The sequence below is a fragment of the Parus major genome, chromosome 5 (genome assembly GCF_001522545.3).
Source record: "Parus major isolate Abel chromosome 5, Parus_major1.1, whole genome shotgun sequence".
NCBI lineage: Eukaryota > Metazoa > Chordata > Aves > Passeriformes > Paridae > Parus > Parus major.
Window position 1 is genome coordinate 2,722,612 of NC_031774.1, and position 21,367 is coordinate 2,743,978.

Here is a 21,367-nt window from a genome sequence, read left to right on the forward strand (position 1 = left end):
GGGGCATGGGACACTTCTAAGTTGCTGGGAGTCCTCTTTAAATTTCTAGAAGTCCTTTGACAGTCTTTCCACAGATGAGACACAAGTCTGTAGAGGGAAAGAGAGACATTCTCCATATATCTAGAGTTTGGTAACCAAATTGTCCACACATTGTTGTTCTTCCCATGACATCAGTGCCAATCAGTTGGCATATGGATATGATGCACTCCACAGGAACATCTGCTACGTGATTTGTTTACACTGGACTTCATCTGGATTTACAGGCTCATTATTTGAATCCTTACAGAGTACCTCCAGCACACAACTTATTCTCTCAGGTACTGGATACCATTCTCCATCGTGTTCAGTTTGTCTCAGTGCACTGACAGATCATCCTTGAAAAGATACATTTCCTTCACACTTGACAGGAGTTGCCTCCAAAGGCTGAGTTTCTGTCCTCCTCCCAATCCCCCTGTCAATAACAGGGAACCCAGTTGCTTAGCTACCATCTACTTTCATATTTTGGGTTGTGTTATCCCAGCATTGGAGCAGCCAGGCCACCAGGGTCTCATGTGACGGCAGCTGAAATCTTTTTCCATATCTTGGAGTTCACCTGGGGATAGGAATCAGAATTATTCCTGGCCTTGCCTTTTCCCAAGGACCTTCTTTCCTCTTCCTTCCCCACTAGGCAAACTGATATGGTGTTGGTTTTCTTTGTCTGTATAGGTGCAACTGCTGCTGGCAGAGGTTGATGCTGTGGTTCAGCTGCAGTTTGAATGGCCACAGTCCCTGTTGCTCTGCTTTCCTCCTCCTCCCTGAGGATGCTGTCTAGTATCAGACAGTGTCTGATAAATAGCAGCCAGGGCTCAGCACCTTGCATAACTTTGCACCTCTGTGCAACTGGCACAGAATTTTTCCTTCATATATTTTATCACTTTAACAGGATCCTGTAGCTGTTCAGGGGTGAACTTCCAAACCACTGGAGCAGAATAACCCTTCAAAAGATGACCCATTTTCTCCCACACTCCATTCCACACATGTTTATCCACTCTTGGGGCAGATGTCCATAGAAATCTCTTTCATGACTACACATGGTGGGGACCCCACTGAGGAGACCTGGAAGACTTGGGAACAAGAAAATGCTTTCCTTAACATCCAGAGGGAATTCAAGTCTCACAAGCTGTTGTAGCAGGCCTGAAAGAGGAACAGGGGGTAAAAGGCTGGGGAAAATCATCCTCCCCTGTTCCCTGCACAGACTGGATATGATTATTAATGGAATCCCAAAGGTAGTGCACAAAGGTAGGTAAGAGTAGGAGAGCGGCACTGCATCCACATCCCAAAATACCTTCACTGCCCATGATGCCAGGTCATAAACTGATATTCCATAGTAAAGCAAAGCATTCCTGATCCCTCTCCCTGCTTTGACAGAGAGCACCATGGTGGGCACACAGTGCATGTATGGAAAGCTGTACAGGGTCAGGTGCCACCCCGACAGACCAAGTGACATTGTGACCAGTGGCACCAGACCTGGGACAGAAAACAGATTAAAGTATTGTATACTTGTTTCCAACCTGCTCTGGGCAGATCTGGTGTTATCTCAACCCTTCATGGCCCACACTGGGCACCAAACACAGCTGTTGTGGTTTAGGAATGGTACACCCATATTCAGTACCCACACCGAGATTCTCCAAAATCACACGTGGCGCTCTCTCACTTCCCCTCCCCTCCCCGCTGTGGCCGGATGGAATTGAGAATTGAAGGCTCAAGAGGTAAAGATCACAGGTTTAGGTAAGAACAATTTACTGGAAACAGCAATGATATAAGAAAACAAACATTAACAGCAACAATATTAATAACAAAAGCTGTAAGAAATTATTTACATGGACAAACCTCCCCGATAACAGAGATTACCAGACGGTTCCCTCCACCATGCTTTCTCCTTCCAGAAGAGATTGAGTCCCTTCTGCTCCCCCCCACAGTGACATGAGGTGGTACAGAATAATCTCCAACTTCTAATCATGCTTCTTCCTGGATACTGCAGAAATTAACGCTGTTCTGGCCAGAACCAGGGCAGTATTTTTAAACTTAGCTTGATATATGGTAACTAGCAACTGTGAGCTCTTGCTTCTAAAAAATAAGTATGGGTATACATTGATTATAGTAATAATCACTGTTTTGTACAACCTTTAATGTTTGCTTAAAAATAATGTCATTGTTTTTGATAACTTGACCCTTGTATTCCACTCTTTTGCTTTCAGCATGTATGTATTTTAATATACTATTCAAATAGAAAACTAGCAACTTGATTTGCTGAGCAAAAATAATGGCATTCCTAAAATGTATAGGAAAATGCTTTTTACGCAACCATAAAAAATACAGACTAAGAATATTCTTCCAAGTGTATTTACTGGACTGTTTGTTAAATTATTTTAACTAGTACAGTCTTTGATTTACAGTATTCTAAAGTTGGTACCTTAATTGTTTCTTGCCCTAGTAGGTGTTAAAATTTATCTTCTGGGTTTTCCAAATGCCAGCTCCATCAGGTTCTGAGCACTTATTCGTGCCCACTCAGAGACAGGTCAACAAAACAGAATTTTTTATAATTTTTCTTCAAATAAAGTCTTGAGTCTCTAATGATCCTCTCTACCAGCAGATAAAAGACTAACAAATACTTCCAAGACTAGTGCTACTGATGCCACTTAGTGATTTTCTTTTTTTTTTTTTAATTTATTTTTTTCCTGTCTGGAAGAACAAACAAATCCACTAGAAATTTTATGCAATATTTGTAAATCAATCCATTTACCACAGCAAGGCAAAACCACAGGCTGTAACATGCAGTATGTCAGAGTACACAGAAGACAACCTCTAAACACTTAAGTGTTCTACTAAGTATATTATCATCATTATTTATTTGCATGTGTTATGAAGAAAACATTGTCCCACACAATTCAGCAAGCATGATTTATTAATTAGTGCATGTAAACACTTCCTCTACCTAAAGCAAATCAAAATCCCACTATTGGTGAGACTTCCCAGACTTTTATACTGAGATACAAAAATCCCATTAACAAGTGAGGAATCTTGTTTCTTATCTTCATTACTCTAACTTAGAACACACTGATTCTGCCAAGCAATAACCTAATCCAAACAATTTTGAAGTGCTAAAACCCAAAAAATATCTGTGCTAATGGTGTGTGAGAAATGGGATGAGAACAAATAGGAAACTATCACCACTTTTAACTCTATAACAAGGACTGTATGACTAATATTTTACAAAGTATTCAACTTTATAATCAAAACTACTCCTGTAGCTTGTACTACTGTACTAACCACGATACAGTTCCAAATTACTAAGTTTGAAATCCAAGCTACATGTTTCCACCACAGGAATCTTTTGTTAAATCTTCTGCACAGAGCAAGAAAAAAAACCTTCCATTTCAGCTAAGCTGATCTGATTTTATCTAGAAACAGAATACTTCCAAGTAGAGCATTATTTCTTCTCAGTGACAATAAGGTGGGTGAAAGCTTTGCTTTAAATCTTACTGCTTCCTTCAAATTGAAAAAGATGCTTTGAAATAGGCTACATTTTACTCTTAAAGAACTGATTTTATTGCTAGTCTCTAGGATAAATATGATTTTGATGACCATACTCCAAACATCTAAGCATCTCCACAAACTGATGAAATGGAACAAATACCTACATGAAAGAGTAACAGCTATACACCTACTTAAAAATCTAGTTTTGAAAATTTAGATAACATGTAAAACCAAAATAATAAACACTTTGATGGAGAATATGAGTAAACTGGGGAAACTTAAAAAACTGTTAGAAAAGGAGCAAAACCAGATAAAACCAAGATAAAGGAAAAATGCATGAAGGAGGAAATCCTTTAGAAAGCAAGGAGGTTGAAAAAGAACTGCATCAGCAAGCCTTGCATTCCTAGGAAAGTTGATATGAGGGAAATCTACAGTCCAGAAAAACCATAAAATCACATTCAAAGAACAAATTTCAGAGCCAACTGATCATTTGAGGAGAGAACAGAACACCTTCCATCACTACTGGTTTATATGAAACTGGGCTTAGATGAGGACAAGAAATTGGAAATGTGGAAAAGGATTCCCTTAGGACACATCTCTCTGGTCCAATAAAACATCCAAAGGCTCCAGCAGTTTTCTGTGGAGGACTATTAAAATTGTTTTTATACAGCTGTAGCAGATGGTATGATTCACTTATCTCAAAATACAAGAGCTCAGGGAACTTGATGATATTATCAAGCATCAAGTTAGAACAAATAAAAAAGTGCCTTTCATGCAAATATTGCAACTATGAGTAACGTTGTGGGGAGAGGTCTAGTATTTAACACATTTTTTAGAGAGAGAGATAGAACTTGAAAAAACCATCATGCCAATATTATATAAATATAACCCTCAACTTTCCCCCTGCAAGGCAGTCCTTCAATTACTGTTGTCAGGTGAAGATACCACAACATAGAAAATAATCATTCCCTTCCTCTTCTTTTAGGCTTCCATTAGCAGCTGCTGTTGGGCACTGCCAGAGACTGGACACCTGGTCAGGCACACTCCTGATGTGAACTAGTGCTGTATTACTGATGGTCTTGTGATTTAGCAGTATCTTTCCATCTAAAGAGCTTCAGTGAGAAGAAAAACTGTACAAGACAGAAATAATACACAATCAAACAATCTTCTACCTCCTCCAATCTCCGAAAAGATGTTTGTTCACCATCCCACCTTCAGTATTCATCACATATGGTAGTAGCATAGACCTTTCTTAAAGTTCAAAACTGCTGTCTCAATAGTTTTTAGAAATAAGAAACTAAGTTACAACCATCCATTCAAGTTTTCACTCCTCTCTTCCCAGTGGGAACAAGCAGGAGTCCTGAACAAAACCAGCAAGGTTTGTTTTCTCTAATCATGGAAAAGACAAAAAAAAAACAAATCAAACCTCGCTTTTCTCCCAACACTTTGTTTTATTCTCCTTAATGAAAGAAACAGCTTCAAGACATGTCCTGCTCTTCCATGTCCCCCATACAGTCCTTTACCTCAAGCCACATGATGCTAAGAAACACACACACTGAAGAACAGGAGAAAGAAAGGCTCCAGTGACACTGGAAAACACTGCTAATTACCTGGAGATGATCGGCATGCACTCGGACAAAGAAAAGTTATTTATTATTATAACACAGGGCACAACACAAGATGAACATCAGAAGTGAAAACTAGCAAAATTGAAAAATGTAATCTGGAAGACAACACAAAAAATGTATTTATTTTTAAGTCTGAATTTTAAAAAGCTTTGAATGATGCTTTAAAGAGTTTAGGAATAGTGAAAAAACATTAATCAGCACTAACAGCACAGTTCTTAATCACAAAAACTTTAAAAAGTCCTCAAAGGACTCTAAACACCTGTAAATGCACAGGCATGGTAAAAAGCTTAATTACTGAATATGTGGCCTAACAGAGGGAAAAAATTCAAACTGAGTACTATAAAAATCAGGGAGGATAGTAAAAGATAATGGTAATGGCAGGTCTATTCAACAGAAACGACATCTTAAAACACACAAATTTTAACAGCAAAGAACAATTAATCTAACTTGCTAAAAACAAAATACTTCAGTGGGATGTCAATCAGTAACACAGAGCTGACAACTGTGCTTTAATTACATTTGAGACTGTTACCAATTAGTTAGTCTACAGCACTACAGGCTTCATGCTACCTATGACTCAGTGCACTGAGTCATTCAGTAAAACTTTTCCTACAGAACTACCCAGGCACCCACAAGGATGCAAGATCAAAAGGAAAGTAGTTACATTGACCTTCTTGGCAAAAATCTTGTTTTAAATTTAGATGACCAAAAGAGTATACTGACACAACAGCTCAAGTAGGCTTTTTGAAGGGGAGGCTTTCAGGAGCACCTGTTTTAACAGCATTTCAGATAAACATCTCAAAAAATCAAAATACAAATAATGCTCTGTACAGTTTGAAGCTGAAGCAGCACATTTTAAATGTTGGGTTTTTTTTTATTTTTACAAGCTGCTCAAGTAGCATTATTTACTATTAATAAAAATAGCTACCATTGAAAAATTCTGTTTTCTGCCACTTAAGAGTCCTGGCTGATTTTAACAATTGAAGGCTGAAATTTTGTCTGTGTCAGAAGTAAAGTCACCAGCTGATGGAAAGGTGTGGGAAAGAGTGACAAAATGTCTTCAGCCATTTCCCTGTTTCAGGGGGAAAAAAATACCTTTGGTTGGATTTTTGAATTATAACAATTCTACCATTGCACTAAGCAGTAATAGCATTTTCAAGTTTTGCAGTGAAAACAATAGGAAGACGATGGGTGAAAGATTCTTCTATTGATCTTCTCTTGGACCTCTAAAAACATGTCAGATTTCAAAGACTTCTGTCCCAGTTGTTCTTTCTGAATGGTCAGGCTATGATGCCAAAGCTGAAAGTGCAGAATCCTGGAAAAGGAAAGCTGTGTTAATTGTTCTCATGTTCTCAGATGGTGCCAACAGTGCAAGCAATTAAAGAGGTGTCCAGGATGAGATGATGAGGATGAGAGGTGTCCAGACTCAAGACAGACAACCTGTTGAGAAGCCCTTCAGTTTACATGCAGCAGCTGATGTAAACAGCTCATTTTTTCTGAAAGCAGCTGGCTTCTATCATCTTCAGCTCTGGTCACTGCACATTGGCCCTGTTCTCACAGGTTCAGCTTATTCTCCTGCAAACAAGGTGCAAGGAAAAGGATGGTTTTGTTGTGAGCTCATTCCATGGCTGCACAACCAGAGGAGCAAGAGGAAGCATGGATGTGGATCCAGAGACCAGCGTGTCCAGTGCACTTGGCAATGTGTTAAGCCATTAACACATTAGAACTTAGGAGTTTTATTTTAGACCTGGAGGAAATGGGAGGAACAGGTAAGGCTCTTCAGGGTTAAAATAAGCATGTATATTGCAATTAAGAATTTTTTTTTAGATTAAAGCATGTTTTCTCCAGAACTATACTAGAACCTACGAATTTCAGTATTTAATATTAGTTTTCAGCAAGTGAAAAAGCTGTAACTCAGAACAGGCATACATCATCTTCTCACAGTGAAGACAAAGATTGTTAAAGAACAATCAACCAGACTACTAAGTCACACAAGACATTAAGTGTTAGGTGTAGGAGTAATTAGGCATTATTTTCTCATATATATTTTCCCTCTTGTATTAATTTCTCTGAGCACAGGTGTTTACTGTGTACTTCCATAAGTCAATTCAACTTAGCAATATGGCCCAGAAAACTGAAACAAGGAAAAGCTGCATTATTTTCTGACACATTAGTATGTTTAATTGATGTGCAGAAGTCAGGGAGGGACAGGAGCTTAAGGAGATGGTGATATGGGGGGAGCAGGGATGCTGCTCCCCCTTCAATAGCATCACAACACTTCACTGGCTCTGTGTTCAGCCTGGCTCTTCCAGCAAATCCTAAGGAACAAATCAATCACTTCCATTTGAGTTTTCTTTCTAGAAGTGAAGTCACACTGGAAACTGCAATATCCAACACAGTAACTGAGAAATGCACTCAGCTGACAGATGGACACTGGAACTTTGGCCACCCACCTCCTGTGATTCTCAGGAGGCTGCTACACCAAAGCAGGTAGGTCACATTATTTCTCATTTCTCTGTCTTTAAAACTCAGAAACTCTAGATCTGCTTCCCAGACACGCTGTGACCTCAACAGCTCCAAGTGGATGTCCCCCAATGTGCTGCTAAGCTCTAAATGAAAATGATAGCCTCTTCAAAAAACCAGGAAAAGAGGCATTTCTGCTTGGGCACCCAAAACAGAATTTCGGTATTGTTGCCTCTAAATTCTGCAAAGTAGAAGCAGTAATATTGTGCTACTTTATGAGAGCTGTAAACATAAATTCTGTGAAATTAATTTGAATTAATGAATCTATAATCTGTGAATGATTCAAAGGTTGTAGGGATATAATTCAAGAGACAAAAAAATCTAAATTCAAAGCAAAGTTTAAATAATAAACAGCATATAAGACATGCCTGTAAACAAAATATTTAGTTTATTTCCCTGGCACTGTGTGGCTGTATTTACCTGAATAGGACAGGGGAAGGAGATTCTCAAAGGACAGAACCGTTTTGTCTGGGACCCTACACAAAGGCCATCAGCTCCTACTCCAGCTCATTTCCCAAGGTCATTTTCTTTTTTTAATATTGTCCCTAGATAAGTTTGCTTACAAATTCAAAGCCAGCAGAGGTCAGCATTCAATCCTGCTGAACAATTACCCATGCAAAAAATTTTTCATTAAAAAAAGACAAGTCCTCTCTCTTCAAACAAAATATACACTATGTATGCTCACTTCCAAACTCACAATAGCAATACTGCTGGTTTTAGATAATGACATCTATCAAAACTTAAACTATTTAATCAGATCATTTTTCTAGAACTGTTCTAAATCTAGAACTACTTTTGCTAAAGCAAAAATATTGATTAGAAGATTTAGCAATTGGAGATCTTTTTTCTCCTTGTTAGCATTTCAATCTCCAATGGGAGAAAACAAAGTTTCCTTGAAACTTTCTCCTCTAGAAAGCTTCTCCTCTGCTGTAAGTCACCTTTGTTGAATGAACCGTAACTCACATAAACTGAAATACCTGCAGCTTCTCAAAGCCATTTAACAAGGACTTCAGACTAAATCTTCAAAGTCAAAGTCTGCCTACCGCTGATCAAGTCCAAATCATGTATCTACAAATTTCCCTTAGTTTCTCCATTCTAAACACTTTCTTTGGTTGACTCAAGATGTGACCTAAAATGGATAAGTATCCTGTATCCTCCCAATTTATCTCAAAACTACTTATTGCACCTACCACTATGTCCTACCTAATACACACATACACCAACCATGTAGAGAAAGGTTTATATTTTAATTTTTACAACACACCCAAGAACTTCCCTCAATTCCAATTAAATATACAAGAATTCATGTCTGACAACAGGTGGTGTTTTTAAAATTACATTAAATAAACTGTTAAAAACCACTGGCATTGTGAGAAATGATATAAAAGTTACTTGTGAGATCACAACAAAGATTTGTTAGTAGAGAAATGTATTTTTAGAGAAATGCTAGAAGAGTTCTACTGTTCCTCTAAATGAACTACGTACACTCAAAGACAAAGAAAACAATAAAAAATACACTTTGCTGCTACTCACATGCCAATAAGAAAAACTATTCTAGAACTAAGAAAATAGGAGGTCAACAAGACCAATATATTCTTGCATTTTTAAACTATTTTATTCAAATTTAGTAAGAAGCAATATTTAGGCCTTAGCATGCAAATAACTTTTGCTCTTATGAGAATTCAAAATATTTTGCAAGTACTGTAAAGTAAATCAGACATAGTTGTTTTTAAACTAGAGCACTTTGATTTTTAATCATCTTTTCAAAATCATTGCCTCACAAAGGGAAAATAATATTACAAATCCAGTGAATCACACACAGTCCACAGACACCTAGCTACGCTATACTCCCATCCTGAAAAGCTGCAATTTTCATTTGCATTCTGTAACTTCTGTAAGAACTCTAAAAATGAAAGGTGACTTACTATACAGCTGTATGTTCTGATGTCATCTCAACATCAACCAGCAATAAAATACTGCCATGTTTTAACATAAAATAGCATAAAAACAAACAGGAATAAAAAGGAACTTCTGGAAAATAAAAACGTCTGTGGCAGAAAGTGGTTAAGGTTACCCTGTACAAATCTACAGACCAAAAAAATGCTACTGATGACACCACTTTGAAAATTATGAGCAGCTACTGATCTATACAGGTATAATTCCCATCCAAAGCTTGCTCAAGTATACAAGAGCTGAACTTGTCAGTGAAAATATTATAAAGGGATTAAAAGGTATTATGCAGGATGACATAAAATAAATTTCATGCCAGAAAATAAAGTGGACAAAAAAAAGTGAAAATTTACAGTTCTGTACTTTTACTAATGGTAATATATTATACCATAAAATCTGGTTTTTTCTGGCATCTACTAAAAAGAGAAGATCAAATTAAGTATATAGCAAAGAAGCATTCTGGTTGCAAGCAAAAGATATCTGCCATCAGTTCTATATAGTACATGTCTTTCATCTATGTAAAAAGTTATCACTTGTAATTTAAAAAAAATAAGGACTGATAGGTAAAACATAACTGGACTAATTTTTTCCAAAAGTACTTTTGACAGAATATGAAATGATAAAAAAGTTGTTTACACACCAAGTCTAACAATCTACATCACAAAGAGAATATAAATTAATAGTTTGCATTTTGTAGGAAAACAACCTTCTCAGATCACATATTAAGTACAATATAAAATGATTTTCCAGTATTGGTCTATTCAACAATTCAACGTAATGCAACCATTATTTCCCACTTTGCACATTCATTGCATTGGCACACTAACAGAGTATGCTGCTAAATTATACTAGTATGCACTTGAAATATCTGTAAAATCACTAAATTTGCATATTCAAGAATTTCAGTAACTTGCACTATCAACCACCTCTTCATCATTTCACACAGAGGAGAAAAAAGATTGCTATGAGTGTATTTTGAAGCACCCATCAACCATCATCACTTAACTCCTCAAAATAATTTCCAATGTATTTTCTTCACAAGGGTTCAATTTTCTGATTACAGCTAAATACAAAACAACATATGAACAAAAATGAACAGGTTTTGTATGAAAACATACAAAAAGGCATTTTACCTCTGATTTGCTTTGCGCTCCTCACTTATATTCTAAAGGCTCATACCTTAATTTGTGGTCCCTGTTCCACAGAGCATACTAGAATACATCACCTGAAGACATCTACAATTTATCTAAAAGTACATGACAACTTTTCAGTCATCAATTGTAGGTTCATCTCAGAAGCTTGGCCAAAGTCCAGTCACTGGCAAACCACTCTAATCCTCACACATCCAGACGCAAAGGGAGCCATGTCCTAGACCCTCTTGTCTATGCTGAGTGTCATTCCTTGCCTTGTGTGAGACCTGCAGCCAAACATTCACTTCACACAGCTGAGGGAAATATCCAGAAAGATTGGGAAGATTACTGGGAGCAAGATTTTTCAATGCAAGAAAACACAGATGAGCCTTTTCCCCCTTCGTTCTTGCATAAGAGGTAAGAGAAACAAAACCCACCAACACTTGCCTTTGTCACCTGCTTTTAGACAGCACTGGCAGACCTTGCTTCACTATGCATTATTTACTTCACTCATTTTCCTAAGAGTAATGTTGTCTGGAATTAGATTTAATGACATTATGACTCAAGCACACCATTATTAACATTTCCATAGGAAATTAAAATTTCAGTGTCTGAATGAATTCAGCTAATCATCAGACTTAACAAGAAAAAGCTGACTTCCTCTGCTACCTCAGAAGAAACTTCTTTCCTCAATTATAACTGAGGATATATTTAAGATGCAATGAAAATTTTACAAAGGCTCAAGTAAAAATCTAATTTATTAATGGTTAGCCAACCCCAAAAACGCCATGGACATGTTTTGGATAAGCCTTAGCTGCCAGGTTCCTACAGAAATTTGACTTTAAATAATACTATTTTGATACAGAGTGAACCAGAAACAATATTCATCTATTTCAGTGACATTACTAAAACAGAAGAATTTGTCATTTATTAAAACACAATTATTAGAAAAGTGCTTTTCCAAGGTGCTGAGCATCAGCAAACATCATTGGAATGAAAATGAAATGCTTAAAGTGTCTTGAAAAAATAAAAAATATTAAAAAAACCCAAAAAAACAGACCATACATTTGCATGACTTCAGATACCTGTTTAAACAACTAATTTAGTGTCTTAACATTTTAATCATCTCTTAACCCAGATTAATTCTGTGCAAAACTACTCCCAACAGTATAAAGCACAAAATAAGAAAACAAAACCTGCAGATATGTCCCATACTCCAACTGTGATCTTCAATTGCTAGTAATATTTTGTGTGATAGAAAAAAGTCTGCATTTCTGTTTGCAAACTCAAATTCAAATATTTAATAAGAAAGCTTAGCCAAAAGGCTGACTAAAGACACACAGTACTAGATGAGAAGGAAATGAGTAGCTACATATATTAATTATCACCCTTTCTGAGAACACAGGCTCACTCAAGTTAAAATTTAAAGGGCTTAGATTACTTTCTGGTGAATTTTATTAGTTTTCCCCAAGAGGTGCAAAGACTAATGCTGTCACAACAGAAAGGGAGAGCATATACAGCGTCATTAAGCTGAGTCACCCAAAAGCACTGAATCTTGCTTTATTATAACACAGCATCTTAAATAGTCTCCTGAAGCGCTATCATTTGTTATGTGATAGAACGGTAACAGCAAACTAACCCAGCATCACCAGAAAACAAAATCTGCACATCTGCAGCCGTTTTCAGTGGGCAGACCCTGTTCCCTTTGCTGGTCTCTTTGCATGGAGCAGCTGCAGCCTTTCCTTGCTCTACTGCAATAGAGAAAGATGCAGAACAAAGGTGGTGCAAAGTCTTCTACCTGTGACTGCTGGTAACATTTAGGTCTGCCTTCAGAGAGCCATGATGCAGGTGGGAAGATGAGGTGGTCAGGCAGATGTGCAAGAACTACAACCTGAAGATTCTTTCCTGTGAAACTCTAGCCATCAACTTACTCTTCCTCTCATCCAAGTGTTCCAGTTATTTTCTCTCTAAAGACCTAATTCTTGAAGGATAAAAAAAGTAAAATCTGAAGCGACTTCTTTACCATGACTCATTCATATCCTGCCATCACTCAGATCCAAATCCACAGATATTTTTCATTTCCTGCTAGCACAGTCTAATCACCAAGCTGTAACACACTGGATGGTCTGGCTGGGTGTCACCTCGAGACTCTCCATGAGGGGTCCTCAAAAGGGTGGTGAATAAATGAGGGATGGGCACAATTCAGTGACCAAAAAAAAAGAATAGTTTAATAGGGATAACAGCAAACACGTAATCTGAACAACAATCTGCACCAAAAAGGCCGGGGTCCAGGGTGTGACAGTAACTTATATAAAATATGTTAGGGGCGGAGTCCAAGGGAAAGGGTCCAATAACAAATGGAAATTAGGAATACATAAAATACTGCAGTAAACTCTAACCAATGATAACAAAGAAACTATAGAACTTTCCAGCAACATTAACAAATAACTTTTCAGGGGGCATTGTGGGTGAACTTTTGCTCACCCTAACTATAGGAGATCCTTCTTCCCCAGGGCCTGGGGCAAAGTCCCTGATGGACTCCAATACCCAGCAGTACCAACTTCAAAACAGACAACAGTTACGCAGTGGTCTCAAATAAATTGCTTGTGTTTTAACTCATCTGTCAATCTGGAATTTAAGATCCCTGTATTTTTGGAGAGCCCACTACAGAAGTCAGCAAAACAAGAAGACAATTGAAGAGTGTGACTTGCTCTTCCTCCTCTACTGGTAAACTGTTCAGGAATATCACCTCCTGTCCTGTTTTCCTCTCAGTCCCCTTATTCCCTCTCATCTCCTGATGGAACTCACACAGATGCAGATACCATAAAACACGTATGACATTTGTCAGCATCACACTGTTAAATAATACTCCTTCTACCTTACTGTATTTTATTTCAACTGCATGTCACAGCACAGAGCAGTTGGTTGTAAGTCAAGGAACGTAAGCAAACGGGGTCTGCTTTTCCAAATCTGCATATATAAAGTACCATTGTAAAACTGGACAATATTATTATTTAAAATAATAATAAATGCTTGAAGTACTGTCTTTGGCATATCTTAGTCAAAACTGTTGTAATAAATGAAACTGATTCGTGCTAACTAAATCATAACTATTTGGAAAGTTATTATTAGAAGCAATCAAAAGAATCAGTGTTACAAGGCAGATGCACCCCTTTACAGACGTTACATGTTAAAATTGAGGTACAGGATGTAGTTTGGAAGATAAGTGATGTCCCAAGACGAAAATGGCCTTGAGATGGACAAAATTAGAATGACTCTAGGCATAGGGCCTGAAAATTAATTAAATGTAAGACTAATTAGTAGACTTACATAACACAAGGCTTAGTATGCACGCACAAACCTGTGAGGCCATCCAGAGGACAGCGAGGATGAGTGTGAGCCTTCATCAAAAGACCCCCAAAAGAAGACTGGAGACCCCCTAACAACAAGTGAGGCATGCACTATGAAAAACAGTGATGTAAAGTCATCAAGACATAGTGCACTGTAAAGAAAAATCAGAAATAGGAGGAAACTTACAGGAAACATTAATGAATATGTATAAGCATACAGTATATGAGTTTAGCTTGAAGTGCTTTGTTTGGTACATGAGGTGGGGTAAGAAACCCCCTCTGTACCCTGATCAGTTTTGCTTATGCTTTAATCATACTTAATTACTGGCAAATTATATATATAAATTGTATTTTTTTTTGCTAAATTGTATTATTTTACTAAATAGTGTTCTTTTATAACAAATTACTATTCAATTCACTAAATTGTATTATTTTATACCAAACTATTATACAATTTACTAAATGGTATTCATTTTTAATTAAAATGTTATTAACTCAAGGGACCTAGTTTTCTGAAATTTTAATTTCATTTATAACAATTGTTTTGAAAGTGTTTTCCATTTTCATGCACTAACTTCAAAGTCTAACTTCACTAAAAACATCCCTTTTAAAGTATGATTTTAGCCAAATATTTTAAACAGTGCTATCTGATGAGAATCCATTTAACTAGTTTCCTAGTAGATACATCCAAAAATAAATATACTTCATGTATACACTAAATTCAATGCACATTTCATTACAAACTTCCACACACAGCTGTGATCTGAAGTCTGCTAGCCTCTTCCTGATATTTACAATATGTGCAGCCAGGACATCAGGCAAGATCAGAGTGACAGAAAAAATACACAGGAACCACATGGTCAATATGCCCCAGAACACTGAAGTACCATGGGAAAAAAAAAAGTGTTCTGTAATTCCTGGAGTATTTCCAGAATGACTCTACATTAATTTATTGACTCTTGCAAGTTTCTGTATCTTCTTTTTTACAACAATCACTACAAATCTCATTGTGCTGCTGACAGACAAAAATTAGCCATAAAATTTGCATATGGAAAGATATTTTCAGAATGCTTCCCACCAAAAAAAAAAAATTGATTCTACAATAAAGAACATTATGCAAATCAATTGCTTTACGTCACCTTATTCATTTTACAAATCCAGTGAAAAACAGGCTAAAACAATAAAAACTTATTACTATGTCCATGTGTGTGTAGTGCTTTTCCAGAACAATTATTTCATCATTTATCTCATGATGCAAGTAATATTCCCTTCCAAACCTGGTATTTTGGCTGCATTTTACAAAAAAACTCATACAAGTTGAAAAGCCAGAATTAATTTTGCCAGATCCCTTTTTAATTCCTCTTTATTTTGGACACCTGGCAGAAAACTTCAGTTTGGAGAACCTCTAGTATAAACGAGTCATTCCAGTTATAAATGATTTGCAGATGGATTTGGAGGTACTATGGTAAGAACCCTGGTCACCAGCACAGTCATGTAACTATTTATATACAACAATACTTGGCAACCTTTGTCACAAAACAGAAGTCCCCTCTGCAGGGTGCTGTACAGAAAAAGGTCATTTTTGCCTTAAAGCATTTATAGTCAGTACAAGGCAGAAAGATAATACTGATGTATGGACAAGAATACACAGAAACAAAGACAACCATTGCAGAACTGACTCTGCTTTCTCATGCCAGAAGTCTACCTCAGCTTCCTTCCAGTATCATCTATCACTCGACTAACAAGCTCTGTAGAAGAGGAAGGAAACAACCATGCTCCAGATCAACATCCAACAGTAGCAACAGAACCTCCAGGAGGTGAAAAGCTACTGTCTTCAAACTTGAACCCCAGAGCTCAAGTAGCACTTCACTCACAACAAAACAATGTCTGAGTGTCAGCAATGTCTTGTACTTCCTTCCTGTTATTTCAGAAGTCCATGCTCACACTCCTCCCAAAAAAGAATCATTTGATGTTTGGATGCATGAAAATAGTAACTATCCTGAAAACAAAGCAGTGTGTACCTGAAAGAGCAAAAGGAAAGGTCATGGCAAAGCTTGTTTTCAGGAATTACTTGTCTCTGTCTAGAAACTAAGTATAACACATGATTTCCAAGACAAAAAGGATACTTCCTTCAATGAATGCCAAGTAGTAAAAAAATCTGAATTACATTATGGAAAATCAAAAGGGAAATACCCACACTAAGCCCTGGCTAACTCAAGATGATGACAGACAAGATCTCTTTGGGGAAAATAACTGCCTTCTTTCTTTCTATACAAATTAACACAATGACATTAAAAAATCATCTACTATTAACTGCTTCTGATAAACCACTTAAACACTGGAGAAAATGGAAAGGTCTCACGCTTTATTTCTCACCTCAAGTTTGACCACCTACCATTTAATTTCCAGATACTAAAAAAAAAAGGCTTCTAGAACTATCATAAACCAAATAATACTAGTACAGCTTCAAGTATCTTCATTATGGTCTCCTCTAGATCATACTCAACCATAGGCAAAATCAGTCATATAAAACCATAGATATCATCAGATTACAGGCTTCCCCATATAATCTGAGTATGGTATAATATTTGCTTTTCTTCTAGCTGGAGTTAAAATATTATGTATAGAAGTATTTGTTGGTGCTGGAGCACTATCATTTCCTAGAGCTTTGCAACTGAAAAACTTTAAAGATTCTCATAAGAGCAGTTAAAATTTCAGAGTTAAAATTTCATCCTCTGGCATTCATACTAGAACTCACTGCTATTGTAGTTCTTTTACTTAACATTATTGCCACACGATGTGGAAAAGATCCACATCTCTAGTTAAAAGACAAGTGATAATTGCAAAGAAAAAAATAGGAAAAAGTAGGCTGAAAACTGGGGAAACCTGCTTCTGGATGTCCAAACATTTATTCAAAATATGTCTGGTTCTTTAAAAGAACAGAGAATTGTCCAGACAACTGTAAAAACATTGGTCAGGTATTTGCAAACAACACTCCTGGACTGAGAAGATTAAAATGTAATCAATACAGTAATCCCAAAATTATGTGTGGACTTATTTCAACAGACTTTTCATTGAGAAGTCAGGTAGCTTGGTTGTAGTCTTTGCTTCAAAGACAGGACTACTACAGGGAATTTTGTGAAACAAGGCAATAAAAGAAGATTCAAAGATAAATGGAAGTATTATTGCTCAAACTCCTGAAAAACAGATTCCCCAAAGGAAACAATCAACAAGAATATTCAGTGGGAGGGCACTAACATCTTTATCTCAGCGGTGACTCACTCTTAAGTAACACTTATTTTCGTAAGAACCTCTATAAGTAAAATGAAAATCCCCTTCAAGTGACCATAACGATAGGGAGAACATCATCTTTCTAATTAGATTTTCTTTATATTGGTAACTCCTTGTCTTAGGACACAGGAAGAAATAGAGGCCCAAATCAGCTATTTTATAACAAAGAATATAACTCTATTAAAGCCGAGTACAGGAAATCTCTGTGCGCGTAGGAGAGAATAAAGCAGAGAAACTAAATTCAAGATCAGAGCACTACCTCCCCTGCCCACAAAATAAAGTGTTTATAGACTTCCTGTCATGACTATAATCTTAAAAATGTAAATTTATATGACATTATCAGTTGACATCCATGTTCATACAAACTGATTACCACCACTCTCAACCCATGTTCAAAATTTCATTTACACTAGCAAAACTCAGTTGACACATTGCATCCTTTTGCACCCTACTTATTTTTCAAGGCTTCAGAAGGTGCTGCAAACACATACAGAAAAAGAAAAATGGAAGTGCTGAACAGTTTCCAGTTTCAATCATGCTGAACAGGTTAGCAGTATTTTAAATGCTTCTGTTTGAGGTAAACACATTTGGGCTCTCTTATAGCAGTCATTAGCGGTTCACTACTAGCTTAGGAATTTGAAAAATTATGTATACACAGACCTGAAAAAATCCCACCCCAATAATAAGCTAGTTTACATCAATAAATATTTAAATTAGAAAGTCTTCGGGGCAGTAATAGTTACTCTCCACAGTTCATAACCTTGAATACTTTCTTTTACAGGTTCTGTTGCCAAGTAAGGTTTTCTACATCAACAAACAGAGTTTAATGAATGCTGACTTTATCAGGCTCTTCTTATCTAAGTAAGAACTTAAACAACTGGAAAAAATATTTCACATAGTGTATCACAGTTTATATGTTCATTTACTACGTGAAAATTTCATCATAGTTCTGACATCAGAATAAAATCTGAACTCAAAGTTCCTTATGTATTTCTCTAATTTTGGTATCTTCAACAGTAAAACACATGCCAAGAGCAATGTGCATGTTAATATGTATCAACACTATTCCCATTTTCACTGCTTCTTCAAAGATTTAAAGTGATACACAGGGCAACACAAGATTTGACTGCAAAGTTTTGATCACTGAATCCACCTCAAACTTGCGGTACCACTTTGCCACTGTTGGATCATGCTGTTCTCAAATATAAATAAAAACATATGCACACCTTTCTACTTCTTTACCTATTGTTTCAGTCTTTGTAGTAAAACCACACATTGATAAGCCTAAATTAATGAGGTTCTATGGAGCTAACATAAACACTAAAATCACAGGTGAAAGTATCTGAAATGCAAACATTATTTAAGAGTTTACATTATTTAAAAAATCCTTTCAAGTTAAGACCACCCAGCCAAAAAACATTTGACTGTGTTTTCATGTTTTCCAAGGACATGTGTAACCATATACTTGGTAGTCCACATGCAATGTAGAGAGATCAATAGAGCAGAGCAGAGTCCTGAACTTCCCCAGACACCAAAAGCAAAACTACTTACAGTACCATACCCAAATAAGAAGGTTTGAACTAGTTCCATGCTAATGAGGCTAAACAATTTTTAAAACCTACATACTTACTACCTCTTATACAAGAGGAAGAGGGTTTTTAAGAAACTGATGAGATAACCATTCATAAGAACTCCCCACTACTATGAGTAATTAACATAACCTTAAGAATACACAAGTGCAATTCAAAAAGACAAGCACAAAAGCAACAGAATAGTCAAATATGAGAGTTTTAATAAATACCACCTACTGGGGATTCAGGCACACAGACACCAGAATTTTATTAGGTAATTAATACAGAGTCTTAATTTGAACTTCAAAACAATTTAGAATGTTTAAAAGCTGAAACTGATAGTTTAAGATCCCTTTATTCCTCTGACCAAAAGTTATCCTTACACTCCACAAATTTTTCTGCTGGACTGGTAATGGATGACAAATGTTAATTAATCATTTAACTCACCTGACCTGGCTGAGGGGCTAAACAATTAACAACCTCCTCCAGCATCACTGGTATGTGCAATCTTCCAAAATTACTGTTTTCTGTACTTTGAGGCATCTCTTCAGTTTCACATTTCTGGACAGTTTCTTCCTTTGACTCACAGTCAGAAAGCTTTTCTGATGAAGAATGGATCCTTCTGGCCAAAACAGCCACATTTACTGAATTCAGTTTCAAGCTATGCAGAAACAAACATCTGCAAACTTGGCGCAGATTTTGAGATAACATTTTGGAGTTGATCAACCTAGAAGAGCAGTAGATGTTGGGAATTACTTTCAAATACTTGAAATAGTGTATTTGTTTAAATAACAAAGCAGAAATGCTATAGGCAAAGCTATACACATCCCAAGTTGGGCAGCTTTATAGATATGTCATGTCAGCAAAATGTTTACAGAACTTCCAATATTATCTACAGTTCAATCATGTTCAAGCAATAAGCAGGTTCTTTTCACTATCAGATTTTAATACATGCTTTTCTTGAATTTACCTTCCCAGAGGCTACCAATATTTTGCCTGTATAAGAATTAGCTGAGAAAGTTACTCTCCTGACAATTTCAGCTTCAGCTAGACAGTAATTCCTCCACCTTAAAAGCGTGTATCGCTCTTTGAATAGGCACACAGACGTGAGGTTTTGCAGCAAACCATCGTGTGTCTACAGAAAACATGTATTACCATAAACCAAAACCAAGACCAAAACCGTGCTGGTTTTGTCTGGGGTGAAGTCGATTTTCCTCACAGTGGCTAATGTAGGGCTGTGTTTTGGATTTCTGCTGAACACAGCAGGGAGGAGACACAGCTGGGCCAGGTGACCCGAAAGCACTGAAGGGATATTCCAGACCAAATGACATCATGCTCCATAGAGAACGTGGGGAGAAGAGGATGTTTGGTGTGATGGCGCTTGTCTTCCCGAGTGACCATTACCTGCCATGGGGCCCTTTGGAGATGGCTGAGCTCCTGCCTGCCCGTGGGAAGTAGCGAGTTAACTCCTTGGTTTGCTCCGCTTGTCTGCACAGCTTCTGATTTACCTATAAAACTCTCTTTATCTCAGCCCCCGAGTTTTCTACCTTTTTACCCCTCCCCTTCCCTCCCCAGTCCCACTGGCGAGGGAGTGAGGAGCGGCTGACTGGGGCTAAACCACTGTGTGCCATAATCTTACTGACACTGACCCACACTGGTACGAGTGGTCAACACGAGGCTCACGCTTTGCTTACAACCACCCTCGTTCGACACAACTGGAGGTATTTTTCTGAGAAGTGAGCAGGAAGTGTGCTTTATAACAGCGCACGTCTTAAGGGGCACTCGGGCACAACTGCAGGCTGCCGCCCCAAGATCGGGACTCGTACTAAAGCAGAAAGTAAAGGCAGCGGGGACAAAAACCCCACTCCTCAACACTTTTTATCAGAGGCGACCGCAATAAGCGTCGGCAGCCCGCACACCGCTCCGCGCCAGGCTCCGCGCCAGGCCCCGCGCCAGGGTGCGGGAGGAAGAGGCTGGGGATGTGCCTGCCCGAGCCGAGCTGGCGGAACACGCGGAGCCAGAGGCCGCTGGCTGACTGGTTCTCCCTCCCTCCCTCCCTCGCTCCCTCCCTCGCTCCCATCCGTCTGTCTGTCTATCCGTCCGTCCGCCCGGCCGTGCCCCCCGCCTTTCCCTCCCTCACGGCCACCCCGCGGACGCCGCGCGCCCGTCAGCCCCGCGCACTTACCGCCGGCGCCGGCGCTCTGCTGACGTCACTGGGGACAGCCAATAAGGAGGAGAGGAGGGCGGCCTGCTTGTGTTTGAATTCGGCGGCCGGTGGATGGCGGTTGGCGCGGCCGCAGCCCGCGGGTGAGTCCGGGGAGCGAGCCCGGGAACGGGCACGGCCCGGGGGCCAGCCCGGGGAGCGAGCCCGGGAACGGGCACGGCCCGGGGGCCAGCCCGGGGAGCGA

At 38.1% G+C, this 21,367-nt stretch overlaps 2 protein-coding genes across 3 annotated transcripts in view; one reads left to right on the forward strand and one right to left on the reverse strand.

Moving 5' to 3' along the window:
- The window catches only part of METTL15 (methyltransferase like 15), an 87,972-nt gene extending 66,808 nt beyond the window's left edge, over positions 1-21,164 (reverse strand). Inside the window, exons 1-2 of one of the 2 annotated variants that reach the window (XM_015630431.3) lie at positions 21,145-21,164; positions 19,407-19,686 (exon numbers count right to left, since the gene is read on the reverse strand). In XM_015630431.3, the coding sequence (XP_015485917.1) occupies positions 19,407-19,670 (264 nt within the window). In that variant the 5' untranslated portion in view covers positions 19,671-19,686; positions 21,145-21,164. Of the gene's footprint in view, positions 1-19,406; positions 19,687-20,363; positions 21,004-21,144 lie in introns of those variants that run through there. The other variant, XM_015630430.3, reaches the window with a different exon arrangement.
- Positions 21,165-21,187: 23 nt separating this feature from the next.
- The window catches only part of KIF18A (kinesin family member 18A), a 30,519-nt gene continuing 30,339 nt past the window's right edge, over positions 21,188-21,367 (forward strand). Inside the window, exon 1 of the mRNA XM_015630428.1 lies at positions 21,188-21,266. The gene's annotated coding sequence lies outside the window, so the exon portion shown is untranslated. The remainder of the gene's footprint in view (positions 21,267-21,367) is intronic.